This window comes from Chroicocephalus ridibundus, chromosome 2 (assembly GCF_963924245.1).
Source record: "Chroicocephalus ridibundus chromosome 2, bChrRid1.1, whole genome shotgun sequence".
Taxonomy (NCBI): domain Eukaryota; kingdom Metazoa; phylum Chordata; class Aves; order Charadriiformes; family Laridae; genus Chroicocephalus; species Chroicocephalus ridibundus.
Genome location: NC_086285.1, coordinates 126,482,726 through 126,500,689, shown reverse-complemented (window position 1 = coordinate 126,500,689; position 17,964 = coordinate 126,482,726). Strand labels below are relative to the sequence as shown.

At 51.7% G+C, this 17,964-nt stretch overlaps 2 protein-coding genes across 2 annotated transcripts; both read right to left on the bottom strand.

Annotated features, from left to right (window-relative positions):
* Positions 1–296: 296 nt before the first annotated feature.
* LOC134510768 (transcription factor SOX-17-like) lies at positions 297–2,357 on the bottom strand. Its single transcript, XM_063324004.1, has 2 exons — positions 2,024–2,357; positions 297–1,776 (listed from the first exon to the last, which is right to left on the bottom strand). Exons 1-2 carry the CDS (start codon positions 2,319–2,321, stop codon positions 845–847), a joined length of 1,230 nt encoding a protein of 409 aa, XP_063180074.1. The 5' UTR covers positions 2,322–2,357; the 3' UTR covers positions 297–844.
* Positions 2,358–9,315: 6,958 nt separating this feature from the next.
* Positions 9,316–11,200, bottom strand: LOC134510767 (transcription factor SOX-17-like). The gene is made up of 2 exons (XM_063324002.1): positions 10,859–11,200; positions 9,316–10,611 (listed from the first exon to the last, which is right to left on the bottom strand). The coding sequence occupies exons 1-2, from the start codon at positions 11,154–11,156 to the stop codon at positions 9,686–9,688; spliced, it is 1,224 nt and encodes a 407-aa protein (XP_063180072.1). The 5' UTR covers positions 11,157–11,200; the 3' UTR covers positions 9,316–9,685.
* Between the last annotated feature and the right edge of the window lie 6,764 nt (positions 11,201–17,964).

Genomic DNA, 17,964 nt, shown 5'->3' with positions numbered 1-17,964 from the left:
GCAGCAAGGGCAGCTACTGGGACACGAAAGACATTCTCTACGTGGAGGTGCTTTAACCAGCGCTGATCCGGACATTTCAGCAAGGTGCTATTCGTAATGACATCCAGTGTGCCCACGATTACGTTAAAAACAGACCCAAACCCTAACCTACTTCAGTAAGAGCTTTCTTATAGTCGTTTTACACCTCAAACATAAAATACGTCGCATCTTTTTTTTTATTCAGTCATAGTAATTAACCGTCTAAGAAACCTCCAATAGACTTGTTTGTTTTCAAATAATTAAATAAAAGCGTGGAGTAGACGGTTTTTGAATGCTTAAAGTCTTGTTTATAATTTGAGCAACAGAGACGGAAGAAGACTGTATCTATAGGAAGGGCGACACGACCTAATGCTTAGTGCAATCGACATTAGTTAAAGTAGTTTTAAAAGCAGTAATAATCGATTACAAAGGACGATAATATCTCTTTGACGAGATATCAGTGACCATTTTTATTATTTTCCCTTTATTTGTAAAAGTGCAAAATTATCCTGTACAAATCCAACATATAAAAACCAGCACTCTGTACAACATTACAAAAGCATATGGATCTCTAACAAGATCTCAGAAATTGTATCCCACGTGTGTAACTAGTATGATGATTCCACAGCAGGAACAGTTTTACACGTCACTGTCGGACAGCGATGGTAAGACCCGCACCACCTGGACAGCGAGAGGCGCGTCGCTTTTTAAACCTCGAGCAGGTCCCGGATACCCTGTCAGTTCTCAAGATTCAAATAAATTACATAAATAGGAGCGGGGCCGGGCGCCCCCCCGCCAGTCCGTGGCGTGGCCCCGAGCCAGTCCCTCACACGTCGGGGTAGCCGCAGTAGTAGACGGCCGTGCTGGCGTCCGACACGGCCGAGGAGATGGGCCCCGCGCCCTCGGGCGCCGCCAGCCCGGACGCCTCGTGGCCCGCGAAGGGCAGCCCCAGCTCGGGCTTGCAGGCGAAGCGCAGGTACTGCTCGAACTCGGTGCGGTCCACCTCGCCCAGCAGCTCCTCCTGCGGCAAGTGCTCCAGCTGCTCCCGGCACGGCGCCGCCTCGGGCGGCGGCGACGGCTGCCCCACCGCCCCCGGCGGCAGCGGCGGCGGCCCGCGCCCCGGGCCCGGCGGCTGGCACGCCTGACCGTAGTAGGCGTGCAGCGGCGCCGGGCAGCCCAGCAGACCCTGCAGCGACCCGCCCGGGACCAGCGCCTCGCCGGGCGGCAGGTGCCTCCGCAGCGCCGCGCCCGCCGGGCTCTCGGACGCCGCCGCCGCCGCCGGCGGGTACTCGGCCGCCGGGTGCGGGGCGTAGCCGTAGGGCACCAGCGAGCACTCCTCCTGCAGCCCCGCCGCGAAGAACGGCGCCTCGCTCTCCGCCGCGTCCAGCGGCGACGGGTCCGGCGTCGGCAGGCTGTAGCCGTCGAACCCGGCGCCCAGCGGCGGACAGTCCCGGTAGTGGCCCGCGCCCGCCGCCGCGTAGCCCTGCTCCGCGTAGGGCAGGCCCAGGCCCTCCACGCACATCCTGCCGCCGCCGCCGCCGCCGCCGCCGGCCTCGCTGCCCAGCCCGGGCCCCGCCGCCTCCGCCAGGCCGTGCTGCAGGAAGCCGCTCTCCACCCGCTTCAGGCGCTTCACCTGCTTCCGCCGCCGCGGCCGGTACTTGTAGTTGGGGTGGTCCTGCATGTGCTGCACCCGCAGCCGCTCCGCCTCCTCCACGAACGGACGCTTCTCCGACAGCGACAGCGCCTTCCACGATTTACCTGCGCACAACGGCACCGTCACACCGCACGCCCATCGACAGCGCCCGGCCCCGACGGCGCCGCTGCCTCCTCCCGCACACCGGATCCCGACACCCGGCCGGCCGCCGGCTCCTCGCCCCTGCACCCGCCCGACGGCATCCCCGTCCCGCCCACCCCCGGGTGCCCCCGACCCCCGCCCGCAGCCCGGACCCGCCCGCCGAGACACGGGGACACTCCGCCCGCCGGGACCCCCCCCGCCCGCGCTCACCCAGCATCTTGCTGAGCTCGGCGTTGTGCAGGTCCGGGTTCTGCTGCGCCAGCCGCTTGCGCTCGTCCTTCGCCCACACCATGAAGGCGTTCATGGGCCTCCGGATCCGCGCCTCGCTCTTGCTCCGGCCGCCCGCCGCCCCCGACGGCGCCGCCTCGCCCTTCGCCTTCGCCTCGCCCAGCGGGCTCAGCGACTCTGCCCAGGGGCAGGGACCCACGGCCGGCATCATGATGGGCAGCGAGCACCGCCCCTGCGCCTGGTCGTCGCTGCTGGCATAGCCCGCATCGGGGCTGCTCATCTCGGGACGCTCCGGCGGGACGCGCACGACGCTCGGACCGCGCTCGCTGCTGCCGCCCGCCGCCGCCGCCCGGCCCTATTTGAGCTGCGGCGCGGCCAATAGGGCCGCGGGGGCGGGCGCGGCGCCGGACGGCGGCGGCGGCGGCTCCCGCTGGGGCGCGGGGCGGCCCCGGGGCTCCGCCCGGCCCGGCCCGACCCGGCACCTGAGCAGGTTGCGGGGCCCGGTGCAGCTCCCGCGGCCCAGCCACAACCGGCTGTCCTGCGGTGGCGACGCGGAGATGCTGCGGTGCATCCGCGCTCCCGGCTGTCGCGGCTGTCACCGTGGCTGCTCCGTGGGGCCCTCTCCTGCCTTTCTCCCTGGGCTTTGCCTCTTTGGCAAATTGGTTTCATTAAACCACGTCGCGTTCAAAATTAAGCCGACCCTCGGAAGCTCATCAGAGTATTTAGAAAGGCTGTGAAGAAAATACTGGGGTTTTTTTCCTAAAAAGGTCTTTTTGGGTTATTTTGCGAATTACTTTTATTACTCTCCGACTGCCATCATTGCAAGAGTGGTCCTGATAAATGGCATATGCTCATCAGCTGTAAGAATCTTTCCATTTTAAGCTTTCTGGTATTTAATCGTATTTTCAATCGTACCAATGATCCTATTTTCCATTGCGTACCGCGGAAGGTATTTTGTCAGTGCCATATTTCATGCAGGGTGGATGCATAACAAGTTTGCCCGTAAACGAGCAGCCGAGCGATCTGCAACCTTGGCATGACCTGGGATGTATTTGTTGGACCATTTTGTTACCCAGCGTAACTCTACAAGCTGAAAACATCCCTGAAATTACAGCTTCTTATTTAAATAAAGGGCTGTGCAGTTATCGGAGGCGGGGTGGAGGGGGGGAACCTGACTAAATCGAGGCCTCATTAATTAAGTTTGCCGGCCGTTAAGGATAACGCCTTTTTTTTTTTTTTTTTCCCTTCCAATAAGCCGCGTTTTCCCGTGTTCCAGCCTCTCTGGAGGTGCGGTGACCCCTGGGAAGGGAGGGGCGGCGGGAGCACCCCCGGCAGCTCCCTGCCCTCGGGGAATCCCCTGTCCTCTCTCCACCGACCGACACAGGAATTATTTAAGGCTTCTTGCAATTTCTACCCGGTACCTCTGTGTTAGTGCTTCGCTTGAAGTCGAGACTAAATAATTTTATGTTAGCTCTTAACAAAGAACGGCGCTGACGTGAGTTATTTAGCCCTTCGTCTTCCACATGAAGTATGGAACTGGGAACCGGGAGAAGCGAATATAAATGCCCGCAGGCTGGGAAGGGGCCGGGGGGCGGAATACATACTCGAGAAACGATCAAGCGGCCACTTAATGTTAATAATGATAATGTTGTCAACTTAAGTCTGACAGAAATCCCTTCGGACAGAAATTAGCTGAATATGTTTATATTAAACCCCCTTAAATTACAGGAAAGAATAGTTTCTCCGCTCCAGTTTTTAACAAACACACACATAAAAATTATCACTTGTATTCTTTAGATACGTACTTAAAATTCCCCTAGTATAGAAGCATGCAGTCTCCGCGTCCCCTGCTATAGTTTGGAGTCGAATTTTAGGCTTTGACATCCTCAATTTGACATCCTCAAGGACAGCGGCAGGGGACACAGGATCTGCCTTGTAACTCCGCCTCGCTTTTAGTGGGCTGCTTTCGAGCCCGGAGCCGCACCGCTGCCCGTCCTCTGATTTCACCCCTTCGTGCCCGCCCCGGCACCTGCCGTTCGCGCCGTTTGGCAGCGGGACAGAGCGGCCACCGCGGGCTTTGCCGCCAGGAGGCCGCCGGGCGAGCGCTGGCGGCGGCGGGTCGCCCCATGGATCCTTCTCTACCAGCCCGGGTAGCTCAGGAACTGGCGCCCGCTCTCCCTGTCTGGAGCGCGATGGGGCGATGGATGCCGAGTATTTAGGCAGGAGACACGCAGCCTCTCGGGAACACGCTGCAGGTTTTCTTCGGCAGACACGAAATGGATCGGACGGGTCAAATCGTAGCTCTGCGGGTCACAGCACCGTCCGGCCAGCTGGGGTCACGTCACGCAATTTATTCACGACACGTAAAACTTGACAGCATGAGGTTATAAGGCCTGTCCCATAAAGCGGCTTTACAGATCATCATCGCCAGCAGCAGCTCCCCCGAGTACGAATGATTTCCGAGCGCCGAAAATAAAGATTCGGCAACGTAAAGAAAGGACATTAGGAGAGGCGGCAAATAAATCACATACTCCTCAAAATAAATGTGGCTTTGAAACGAGGTTCAGGAGTAATATGTTGTAAACGTGTAATCCCACCCGGTTTTCAGCCTTGGGGCTCCACAAGCGCCTGTGGGACACGGCTATCCGGAGTGAGAACAGATCATCCGTGTCGACAGCAGCGGGGTCCGGATGGCTCCGCACCGCTCTTTGAGCAGGGGGAGGAAACAAGTAATTTACCCTTTTCCTACACGAGTGCCAACGCCTTCATAACCTCTTGTTTTACAGGGTAGAAACTGCTTATTCCCGCTGACGTCCATTTCTTATTTTTTTCTTTTTTTCTTTATAAAGTGCGGGCTTTGGGGTGTTTTTCCAGCCCAATGAATGAAACGGAAGACAGATTCAGCAGCATCCAAACTGGAGAGAAGTCATTCAGCTGCCATGAGAGGTGCAAGGAGAATGACATAGCTGCTCTTGCTCCGGGCCAGGATCCACATCTTAGTTGAAACCTCTTTATGCCACAGACCTCCTATGATCTCCTGAGTAAATCACTCAGGGTGCAAATACATACAGTTACAGTATCAAAAAGTAGCAGTCTGCGAGAAGCCTTGACTGGCCAGTGCACCAAGTCAGATGCAGAGGTGGTTCCCGTATTTAAGAGCCTCTGTTCCAACACACTGAAGGTGAAAGAAACTGTCCCCTTTTTGTAGACTGTGAACCGAAGCAGGGCAATTGCGCTCTGATCTTGCAGGCTTTTAATTAGTCAACACAATAATTGTCTGTTTAACCTTAAGCATGCGTGGGTATGTAAGTACCGGAATTTACAGACCCGTCTATAACACAAGCTACTCGGTGCAGCAAGACAGACATAATTAGCCACTGCCAGGCCCTGATGCAACGCTGACATCTAAGTAAAGGATCAGAGGAGATGTGAGGAGGTCTAGTGGGACTAGGGTCTGGTTCCAACCCCCCCATGGCAGGGGTGTTGGAACTAGGTGATCTTTAAGGACCCTTCCAACCTAAACCATCCTGTGATTCTATATTTGTACTGCTTGTCTGTCGTATTTGAATCGTTAGGCAATTGCCACCGAATTTGGCAGCGGGTCTCAAGGGCAAGCAGAGCCCGGAGGACCGCGGGGGGCTCGCAGCGGTGCGGCCCCGGCCCCGCAGCCGGCTCTCACCACGGGCTGCGAAGAGCGGGCCACGCCGAGCTGCAGGCGGAGCCGCGGCGGGACACGGGCGGGGGGTCCCGGGAGGGGGAGGACGGTAACTCGACGGTTGTTGTAACGCCGGGGACCCTACACAAGCCTCCTCCGTCCCCTTCCGCTCCCCCCGCCCCCCCCCGGCCGCTTCGGCACCGTGCTGGTTTCATTTAGGCTTGTCACAGGTTGCAAACGACCTGTCGCTGTCGCCCACGCTAGGTGTCCCGGTGCTGTTTGCACCGGTGCCGTTACCCGCTCCTGTGTGGCTGGCTGTGGTTTTCAGCACGCCCTCCCCGCGTGGGCATGCTAAAGGCAGGATTTTTGTATGTCTTTCACAGGCAACGTAACGAGTTGGGGAGACAGGGAAGGCATTTATTTCAAAACAAGAGTAGGGTTGCCACATAAATAGATAAAACTTCTCTATGAGGAGAAACCCTGCAGCAGTATTGCTGCGAATGTCTTCTATGGATTACTCTCTGATTTGAAAAGTGTACAGCTACCAGAAACGGACAGAAACCTGCTAAGTTAAGTTTGTTTTTTCAGAGCACAAGACCACTGCTCCTGACATTTCCGGTCCCAGTTACCTTCCACTAGCAAGTGTAGTTTTATTCTTGCCTCCTGAATTTTCCCCACCACCTGCCCTGTGTAGATGAACCTCAAGCTGGTTTTCATTTAGCACCTTTGTCTGAAATCTCTTTCTCTCAGACTAGGCCTACTTACTTTTCTACCGATTTACGTAATTGGTAAGGAACAGAGAGCACACACACAGTCCGGAAAAAAAAAAAATTAAAACAAACCAACCGAAAACCAGACCACATGTCTTCTGATTGCAGTGTGACACCCGCATAAGGAGCTTGGCTGTGTTAGGAAAAATCAAGATCCGACTAGGGACCTGTTGAAACACAATGAATTGCTAAGAGAGGGACAAAAAAAGAAGAGCTGAATACCTTTTGGGCCCAAGTGGACTAAGTGAGCTGCAGAGAGCACTCAACGCCCCTGTGGGAAGGGGCCTGAAGGCACTGCCCTGCTACAGCCATTTTTTAACTGGGGAGCAGCTGTTCTGGCAAGGTCAGAGGCATGTAAAGATGTCACCCTGTCTTCTTGGTGAAACGAGGAGCAAACCTAAGGGAAGAGCATTTGCAGTTTCCAGGGACTGAATTGCCCTGGCTTCAGTGCTGGGAAGAGGGTAGCAGTGGCAGACCTCAGCTCTGCGTGAAGAGAGTGGCAAAGTGACAAGGCCATGGATCACCTTGGGCTGTGGCACACGCAGCCTCCTGAGGCAGGTAGCGACCGCCTGACTGCCAGAACCGTGCCATGGAAAATACTTGCCAAAGATTATTAATCAGTCCTTCTTTTAATACCCAATTGTCATGGGCATTCACGGAACATGAGAAAGGTTTACCGTTTTCAAAAGGCCTACAGGACAGATTTAGTTGTAGATCATTTATAATTGGAAAGTCAAGACATGCTTTATGGAAAATAGGGCTTGGATGGAGCTTCAGAAAATTTTCCTCCAACTATATTGGCAGTGCATAAACCTGCCACATTTTAGACATGTTAAAGAAGGTTCAGATCTTCTCCCAGGAAGGGAGGAGGGGAAAGAAACTACATATCTGGATACACACAGGAAATAATGCTCCTTAGATTTGAGTCTGCAAAAGCTCTATGCAAAGAGTTGTTGTAAGATCTGCTTATACACCATCATCACCCACCATTTGTCACCCAAGACCATTATGCTGGCCAACCCTTATTCCAAAATCTATACATTTATTTATTGTAAATCACTTCCAGTATTATTACAGAAATTAAGTAGGTTTTCAACCTCCATCATGAATCCGCTTACAGTTTCAAGTTCACTTCAGCTTTCAACTGTTTGACAAGTTGGGGTGAAGGAGAGATGAGGAGACCAAAACCTGCACCTAATTGAAAAATCACAAGAAATGGTGGCCAAACTTATCAAAAGTATAATAATGATTTATTTCCAAAAACAACGAAAAGGGTTTTCCTCCAGAAAGCTGTGAACCTGTGCGAGAAGGGCAAATTAATTCAATTTAATCCTGTAGGTTGAAGCTGTATAATAAAAGGAAAACTCAACCAATACAAAACCATAATTTCACATGCATATTTCTTTACTGGGTTTACATGTCTATGCTAAGGAACACGTTATAACTTTTTTTCCAAATTAAAGTATCAAGAAGACATCCGATGTCCTTGTCCTGAGGTACCACCTCATTCAGGAATACATAGCTTTTCTCATGTACATGTGGAAGAGGAGTGGAGAGAGTGTCAGGGTGAGTATTTTAGACATACCTTAGAGATTTGAAGACTGCTTGAAAAGTAAAATGGGAAGATTAAGAAACTGCAGGGTAGACTATTTTAGAGAATACTAAGGGTTTGAACGCATTTTAATGCAAGACTCACTAATAGTATGCAATTACATATTCAATTTTTGCCAATGAGGCTACGGTCGAAGCTCAGTGACCCAGCTTACATCTGGGTCTGTGTACACTATTTTATCTTTCACCGGTACAAACATAAGCCTCTTTAAATGTAATTTGAAAATGCACCCAATTTAATTTCCCGTCTTCGTGGAAGACAGGTTAATCAGTGGGCACGTCTGACACTTCGGCCCGGGTTCCCTCCTCCTCAGGGCTCAGTTCCACAGCTTTATCTTAGGAAGCAAACGACCCAGATGACTATTCCCCCCTCCCCGCGATTTAAGTAATAAACATAATGAATTTATCAGTCCCACCCCACAGCTGGACTCAGTCCTACCATCTAAACGAAAACGCCTTTTTTTCCACGGAAGCTTAACTGCAGGGCGCATATTTGTCAATCACAAAGATATTTCTGTCTATAGCCGCGATTACGTGGCACAAGGAGTCTCTTTAGGAAAGAAAAGGGAAGATTCTTTGACGTATGGTTGAAGGTGCCGCCGTGGTTGGGTGCTCGAGCGGGCTGCTCCTGGCCGCTCCGCCCCCCCCCCCCCATTCCCCCTTCAGAGGCTCGTGTCGAAATTTTTCACCTACTTTGAACCCTGATTTACTGCTCCCGTTCTCCGCAGCGCAGATCTGGTACCCCCCGCGGCCACCGCCTTCCCCGGCGCAGCAAGGGCAGCTACTGGGACACGAAAGACATTCTCTACGTGGAGGTGCTTTAACCAGCGCTGATCCGGACATTTCAGCAAGGTGCTATTCGTAATGACATCCAGTGTGCCCACGATTACGTTAAAAACAGACCCAAACCCTAACCTACTTCAGTAAGAGCTTTCTTATAGTCGTTTTACACCTCAAACATAAAATACGTTGCATCTTTTTTTTTATTCAGTCATAGTAATTAACCGTCTAAGAAACCTCCAATAGACTTGTTTTCAAATAATTAAATAAAAGCGTGGAGTAGACGGTTTTTGAATGCTTAAAGTCTTGTTTATAATTTGAGCAAGAGAGACGGAAGAAGACTGTATCTATAGGAAGGGCGACACGACCTAATGCTTAGTGCAATCGACATTAGTTAAAGTAGTTTTAAAAGCAGTAATAATCGATTACAAAGGACGATAATATCTCTTTGACGAGATATCAGTGACCATTTTTATTATTTTCCCTTTATTTGTAAAAGTGCAAAATTATCCTGTACAAATCCAACATATAAAAACCAGCACTCTGTACAACATTACAAAAGCATATGGATCTCTAACAAGATCTCAGAAATTGTATCCCACGTGTGTAACTAGTATGATGATTCCACAGCAGGAACAGTTTTACACGTCACTGTCGGACAGCGATGGTAAGACCCGCACCACCTGGACAGCGAGAGGCGCGTCGCTTTTTAAACCTCGAGCAGGTCCCGGATACCCTGTCAGTTCTCAAGATTCAAATAAATTACATAAATAGGAGCGGGGCCGGGCGCCCCCCCGCCAGTCCGTGGCGTGGCCCCGAGCCAGTCCCTCACACGTCGGGGTAGCCGCAGTAGTAGACGGCCGTGCTGGCGTCCGACACGGCCGAGGAGATGGGCCCCGCGCCCTCGGGCGCCGCCAGCCCGGACGCCTCGTGGCCCGCGAAGGGCAGCCCCAGCTCGGGCTTGCAGGCGAAGCGCAGGTACTGCTCGAACTCGGTGCGGTCCACCTCGCCCAGCAGCTCCTCCTGCGGCAAGTGCTCCAGCTGCTCCCGGCACGGCGCCGCCTCGGGCGGCGGCGACGGCTGCCCCACCGCCCCCGGCGGCAGCGGCGGCGGCCCGCGCCCCGGGCCCGGCGGCTGGCACGCCTGACCGTAGTAGGCGTGCAGCGGCGCCGGGCAGCCCAGCAGACCCTGCAGCGACCCGCCCGGGACCAGCGCCTCGCCGGGCGGCAGGTGCCTCCGCAGCGCCGCGCCCGCCGGGCTCTCGGACGCCGCCGCCGCCGCCGGCGGGTACTCGGCCGCCGGGTGCGGGGCGTAGCCGTAGGGCACCAGCGAGCACTCCTCCTGCAGCCCCGCCGCGAAGAACGGCGCCTCGCTCTCCGCCGCGTCCAGCGGCGACGGGTCCGGCGTCGGCAGGCTGTAGCCGTCGAACCCGGCGCCCAGCGGCGGACAGTCCCGGTAGTGGCCCGCGCCCGCCGCCGCGTAGCCCTGCTCCGCGTAGGGCAGGCCCAGGCCCTCCACGCACATCCTGCCGCCGCCGCCGCCGCCGGCCTCGCTGCCCAGCCCGGGCCCCGCCGCCTCCGCCAGGCCGTGCTGCAGGAAGCCGCTCTCCACCCGCTTCAGGCGCTTCACCTGCTTCCGCCGCCGCGGCCGGTACTTGTAGTTGGGGTGGTCCTGCATGTGCTGCACCCGCAGCCGCTCCGCCTCCTCCACGAACGGACGCTTCTCCGACAGCGACAGCGCCTTCCACGATTTACCTGCGCACAACGGCACCGTCACACCGCACGCCCATCGACAGCGCCCGGCCCCGACGGCGCCGCTGCCTCCTCCCGCACGCCGGATCCCGACACCCGGCCGGCCGCCGGCTCCTCGCCCCTGCACCCGCCCGACGGCATCCCCGTCCCGCCCACCCCCGGGTGCCCCCGACCCCCGCCCGCAGCCCGGACCCGCCGGCCGAGACACGGGGACACTCCGCCCGCCGGGACCCCCCCCGCCCGCGCTCACCCAGCATCTTGCTGAGCTCGGCGTTGTGCAGGTCCGGGTTCTGCTGCGCCAGCCGCTTGCGCTCGTCCTTCGCCCACACCATGAAGGCGTTCATGGGCCTCCGGATCCGCGCCTCGCTCTTGCTCCGGCCGCCCGCCGCCCCCGACGGCGCCGCCTCGCCCTTCGCCTTCGCCTCGCCCAGCGGGCTCAGCGACTCTGCCCAGGGGCAGGGACCCACGGCCGGCATCATGATGGGCAGCGAGCACCGCCCCTGCGCCTGGTCGTCGCTGCTGGCATAGCCCGCATCGGGGCTGCTCATCTCGGGACGCTCCGGCGGGACGGGCTCGACGCTCGGACCGCGCTCGCTGCTGCCGCCCGCCGCCGCCGCCCGGCCCTATTTGAGCTGCGGCGCGGCCAATAGGGCCGCGGGGGCGGGCGCGGCGCCGGACGGCGGCGGCGGCGGCTCCCGCTGGGGCGCGGGGCGGCCCCGGGGCTCCGCCCGGCCCGGCCCGACCCGGCACCTGAGCAGGTTGCGGGGCCCGGCGCGGGCAGCGTTGCCCCCGCCCCAACGAAATGGGGGGGTCCATTGGGGGAACCTACAGCGCATTCGTAAGCAGGGACTCCATCCCTGCTCCCCGCAGTTGCAGCAGGGACCAGCCCACAGTGCGCCAGCGTCCTGTCGCCGGCAAATACCCACCCGTCACCGGCCTGGCCAGAAAGGGACAACCCTGACCGGAGGAGACACGAAAGATGTGGAAGGGACAGATTATTTCCCACCGTACTTAGACACCCCGTGACGCCCGGAGGGACACAAGGAGCTTCTTTGGTAGGCAGACTTGGAATGTAACTTGGGAAGAATAAGCCAAGTCATCATCTGCTTCCTACCTTCCAGTGCTGCCTTAGCAAATTTGAGCCCCTAAACCCACGAAAGATGTAAACTGCGTGGGACAGTAGCATGCTGAATCCACAGTAAAGCCTAGGAAATGAATCCCATCCCACTTTTTCATACGTCGTGATAAAGTTATTCAGTACTTGACAAAAGCGCTAATATTTATTGTCTGTAGCCCAAGTTGACTTAGTTATTATTTAATTTGAGCTTTGCAGTACATACCGCTTGTTGCATTGCCTCCTTCGGGATTTCTCTGATTTGCCTGAATAAATAAGCTGTGAATACAAACAGATGTTTGTAAAAAGTCCCTCACTTCATAACAAACACAAATTCCACCTCGCTACCATTTTCGTTCTTATTTGCCATACAAACTAATTTAAAATACGGCGTTTTCACGGCCGCTCTGATTAATATTTGCATTGTTATGTGGTGCTATTAAATGCATCAATGCTTATTTGAGAAACCGCTGGCTTTAAACTGAAGATCAAAGAGGTTTATTTGGTTAAGGACACCTTTGTTTGGGTAGCCACTTCGATCAAATAAACAAATATCGTAAGAATTCTCGCTGAAATTAAATGAATGGAGCCAGCATCACCATTAACTTATTCTATCATTGAATTTCCTGTTCCGTGCAACGAAAAACCTGCTCTTTTACACCGGACAGACAGTAGATATTTGAAAAAGAAGGCGGCAGTGGCGAGTGGCAGCTGCCCTGGACTAACATTGAGGAGGGTAATCCTTGAGGCACTTCTGCATTTGTACTTTCTGCTCCCCTCTGTTTGTTAGAGATTTTATATATATATATGTGTGTGTGTGTGTGTGTATAAGCGATTTTATATATATATATATACACACACAAGAGATATATTTCCAGACTGATGCTATCCTGTATTTATCCCTGTTGTAAGCAGTGGAAACTATTGCTAAAGGACTAGTATCTGCCTAAAACCAAGCAAAGAGAAGGTTTTAGTTTTGTTGGTTTTTTTTTCCTCCCCGTTCAAACAAAGGCGCTAGTCCAAAACAACAAGCGGCAGCGATTCAAACGGTTCTGCTTTTCTTCCTCAACAGATGCTGTAAAAAGCAGCGGATACGAAAGCAATGTTCCTACATATGCATGTGTAAATTGGTCTCATACTAGTATATAGTAACACCATTCTTGCAAAAGTATAACGTACTTAAAATTGGTTGTAAAATAAGTTCATGGGGACATACTCCGCTCGCAAAGCCGACGGCCATCACAGAACTGGCCATTATAACCAGGAACGCTCGTTAGGAATTAAGTGCTTTTTCAACCGTTTTTAGTCCAACGCCTTTGGGACACTACCTTAGGGCATACCCTTTTGATGCTGCTCTGCCAGTGACTTTAGTTTTATGGCTGATGTTGTGACATTTCCCGACCCGACGTGCTGGGAGTCAGAGCCCTTAATCCTAGGCCAGCTGCCCGGGGACAGGACACGCACCGAAGCATGGTTGATACCCACAGAAAACTCTGAATTCAACAGAATCCAAGTCCTGTCTGAGTTAAACTCATGCAGGAGGAAAGTGTGCATATTTTTCCCCGCAGAGAACAGAATTCTCAGCTAAAGGGAGAAAGCAAGATAACTTCCAAGCAAAACAAAAACCAAGAAGGCAACAATGCGCTGCCCTAACGAAGTCGGTGCATTTCCAGTGACTCCCAGACCAGTTCCCAGCTCACGCCGTGTTACTGACTCGGACAAAACTGACCGCCCTGGAGTTTAACGAGCAGAAGAGAGTATTACCTTTTTCACGAGCCGGTCTTGTTAAAACGCCAAACCGTCCCTTTTACTCTATTTAGGAGAAACTTTTTCGTGAGACAAGGGAACAAATCCCGCAAGAGCTTGCGCTGAAAAAGTTCAGCGAGTAGAGGGACTGCTTGCAAATACACTTTATGGCAATTCTGGGGCTGTCACTTTCAGCAGAAAAGAAAATGTTTTTCTATATAATGAACATGAGGTAATAAACTAAGCAAACTGCCGCTGACTTTGTTTGGGAGATTTGTGCAAACTGTTTCTACAGCTCATTGATCTGGGATCAAAGAAAGAAAGGTGTGTTTTGAACCTAAGCCGAGAAAGTAAAAGCTCCCGGGTTTGTACAGAAAAAGTTGGCAGTTTGTGACCCTTTCAGTGGCCTTGATGTCATAAATAGTTTATCTCACCTCTTTTCCCGATTTCTGTTTTGACTGTTTAGGGTATTTTTTGAACTGTAACTTTAAAACGCACCGCACAGCGCTGACTCCAGTTGCGCGCTCCGCTTACACCTCACTTCCCTGAAGCGCTTAGTAAAGAGCTTCTTCTGACTCTCCCGAAACCTTCGTGGTCGCACGACTCCTGGGGTCATTCGTTAACTTTCCCAACCTAACAATGCCGCCGAGAGTTCATCCTTCTGATTTATTGACCTTTTAAACCCGCCGGTACACAGCGCGGGGGCGCGGAGCGGGGATCCTCCGGCGAGAGATGTGTTTCTATTTCAAGTTCCATTACAGAATGCGGTGTTGGAAGTGGTGCTCCCAGCGTTATCAGAGCCGACCACAAATGCCACATGAAAAGCAGCAAACATCCGGAGGGTTTCCTGCAAATCGAGCAGTTTCTCAAGACAAGAGCCTTTTTTTAACGTGTATTTAAAGGCAACACGCTTTGCCTCTTTAAAGCAATTCAAAACCGCTAATGAAAGCAGCCCAGCTCGACAACGCTGCATAGTGCAAGAAATCTCCCCGAATGAAGACTTTTCGGGACTTTGCATTAGGAAAGTGCGTGGATCAGAGAGGCCCTGGTCAGGAATTACCCACTATTGAAAGGAAAAAAAATCAGAAAATGAAAAATGCCCCTTTCAGAAACTCTGTCGAAGGAACGTTAAATACTTTACAACAAAGTAATAGTCCCTAACATTTAAAAAGTTACCGGTTCGCAAATCTGCAAATTGCTTTCTAACAGAGGCGCACAAACACCCAAACCCGCAAAAACTTGCTGCTCGTAACAGCCCGCAGCACCCAGAGCGGAGCCGCCTCAGTGGGAGCACGTACCGTCCCGTACGCTGCCCTGGGCTCGGCCACTGCGGGCCACAGACAACAGGCTGCGGGAACACCACGGTCCCGCACGGTCAGCTGCACCATCCGTGCGTGGCGGCTTTGCGGTGTGTTAGGCAACGGTGTCCCCGCATTTTAGGACTGAAAGGCGCCCGGCGTGGGGAGAAGGGATGTGCGCGACTCCCACTCCGAGGTAAGAGCGCTTTCGCTTCCCGGAGGACACGAGTGGGCTCCCCGCGCCGAGCCACCAGCCCCGGCCAGCAGGCTGGGGGTGAAGTGTCCCCCCCAGCACGGCGGCCGGCGGGCTCGGTGCCGGGCAGGGCGCGGGGGGACACCCCCGGGCGGGAGGCAGCGCGGCTCCCGCCCCCGCCGCCCGCCGTCTCCCGCGCCCTGCCCCTCGCTCGGCGCCTTCCCCGCCGCTCCCGCTGTCATCCCGCTTCCCTTCCCTCCGCTCCCGCTGTCATCCCGCTTCCCCGCAGCCCTCTCTGGAGGACCTGAGGTTCGGGGGAGAGGCTCCACCGTGCCTTCTCCCAGGAAGGAGTTAACTCTGCCGCCGACGGGACTGCTTGGGCTTGGCTTTAACGCGGCTGTAACGCCCTAACCCCGTCTGAAGACATAAATCAAATGTATGGGAATCAACGGGAAATGACATGTTTAACTGACACGACTGCTGGGTACTCCCTGTAGCATCTATTCCAGATAGATAATACGTGGAACCAAACAAATGCCAATAAAGTCAGTGGCAAATGCTTCTCAGTTTAAATGACACTGAAACGAAGATTAGAAAAGGCACTTTCCTCCAATTGCTAACAACGTAATCTAGATCCAAGGCTCATCACCCATTATATTCACAAATTTATCTACTGCTTTAATATAAAGAGTAATTAATGAGACTAAGATCATACTCCTGTTGCCATAAGGAGTTCCCAACTTCATTACAGTGTAGGTGCCCTTCGGTTTAAGAATGAGCTGCATGGGACCACGAAGCAGTATGATAGCTGGGGTCAGGCAGAACCCCCCTACACTTGAATTTCCAAGAACAGAAATCTTGTTAGTTGTCATACTGAAGTACATACAAGTCATTAAAAAAAAAAAAGAAAAAAAGAAAAAAAAAGAATGCTTTATACAATGCTGGAGCCACTCCAAAAGATCAGGGATCTGAACTGAACTAAACAATTTGGCCTAGCCTCTGTTTGTATTTATGCTGGTTTTATGTCAGCGGAGTTACTGCAAACTTGTAGTAATATAATATTTATTCTGACATGCTAGATGCTAAAGTAATGGCCTAGTAAAGGACAAGTCATGTAACTGTACAATTAAAAAGCTGATCACAATTACACTGGAGCAAAATAAATTTCTCTGTTGGCATCACTTAGCTCCCAGAGTACCCTTAACAAGGCCAGAAGAACAAATATCATAAGATATTCTCTAGAAGGTGGGCTTTGCTACTATATATAATGCTACTGTAGTCTTGTAGCATGTATTTATATATTGCTTTCTTTAAGAGGTAGCAATATTTCACAGTAAATTAAAAGTGTAAAGTTCTTTGTCTTTAGCCAGAATAAAATTGTTACATTATACAAACGAGAAATTACCTGGGCCCAGAGCTGGGCAGTTACTGTTTCATCGTGCCAATTGCTTACAGTCACGGAAGAGATGATCTGGGATATTAGCATATGGAAATTATCCTATGCTAGCAGTTTAGCAGAAGGATGTTAGTGAGGCTAACAAAATTATTAAATGATAATGACTAAATCCAAACGTCTTGCAATGGCTTGCCATCTGCAGTTCTGATGAATAAGTAAGATCAGAGACAAATTTAAGAATGGATTTAAACTCTCAACAACACCAAAGCTGAATAAAACCTTTTTCCAAGATGAACAATATGATAAATTTATTTTTCAGAAAAAAAATCACTGCTGTCCTTTCCTTCCCTAATATTAGAGGCAGTAGTAACGTTGTTAAAAAATATCTCTTCTTACATCACCAAAAAGGGCGTTCTTTATAACCAAGACATATGAATACAAAACCTGATGCTGTTTTTTCAAATCAAAATATCAAATTGTTTAAGGCTGTAATTTTAAAATTTGCCCAGTGAAAATGCTCTGGATTTTCATTGTATCTTTGCAATTACATTCAGTGATTAAGTGCATTACAACTTTTTTTTTTATTTATCTAGATAATTTAATTACAAAAGGAAAAAAATCAGGCAGCTGGAATGTTCAGGAAATGAATTTGCTTTCATTTCTTGATGCGTTCGGCAAGTGTTCAGTTTTCTGATATTTATGTTCGTTGAGTACTCTTAATATATAAAGTGAATTTTAATTTTAATATTTATTCTTTTAATATTAATTTATTATTTTAAGATTAATTAATATCCCAATGATGTTCCATTGACACATCATATAAAGTTGTAGATTATAAGAAAAAGATACCGGCACATCTTCCAAATCCAAAGCAGTCAATCTGATCGCGTTTCTAACACTATTCACCAAACCTGCAGCAATTTCAGTGCCAGACATCTGCGTGCTTTACAGGGCACAATGAAGTCTACAATTTCTCTGCTTAGAATCCATTAGTATTCAATGTTCTGAACACCTTTAACTACCACTGAGCAGTGAGAGAGAAGGGAACAACTCCTCATGGGATCATGCCTGACACAGCTAGCAATTAAATAAAAAAGCAACTAAGCTGTAGAAACCTCCAAGCTAAGTTAAGAAATACAGCTTTTCTTTTTTTTAATCCAGTTATTATTACTTGGGCTTGAGATATGTTTAGAATTATCTACCCTGCGATTCAGCAGTCACACCTATTTTACTTGCGTGGCCTATTTCTATTTGAATAAAACCTTGGAACTGAAAGTCCCCTTTCCTCCTCCTTTTGTCCCCTTAACATCACCTTTTTATCTTCACAGCACCCTTTGAAGGGTATTTACTGAAAGGATGAGACAGCAGTTATCACAAAGAACTGAAAACCTTTTTTTTAAAAAAAAAAAGACCCAGGAATTTCAATAAACCTACTCTGTAGCTAGATCAAGAAGTAGAGATCCTCACTCCTACTGCAAACAACCTGCAAGATCTAAGATGATTTCTACCTAGGTATCTCCAGTTTACCAGTTCCATTAAGATAGGATGCCTGTTTAACTGGGCTCTAGATGTAAATGTTGCAGAAACATTTAATTTAGAAACCTTGCTT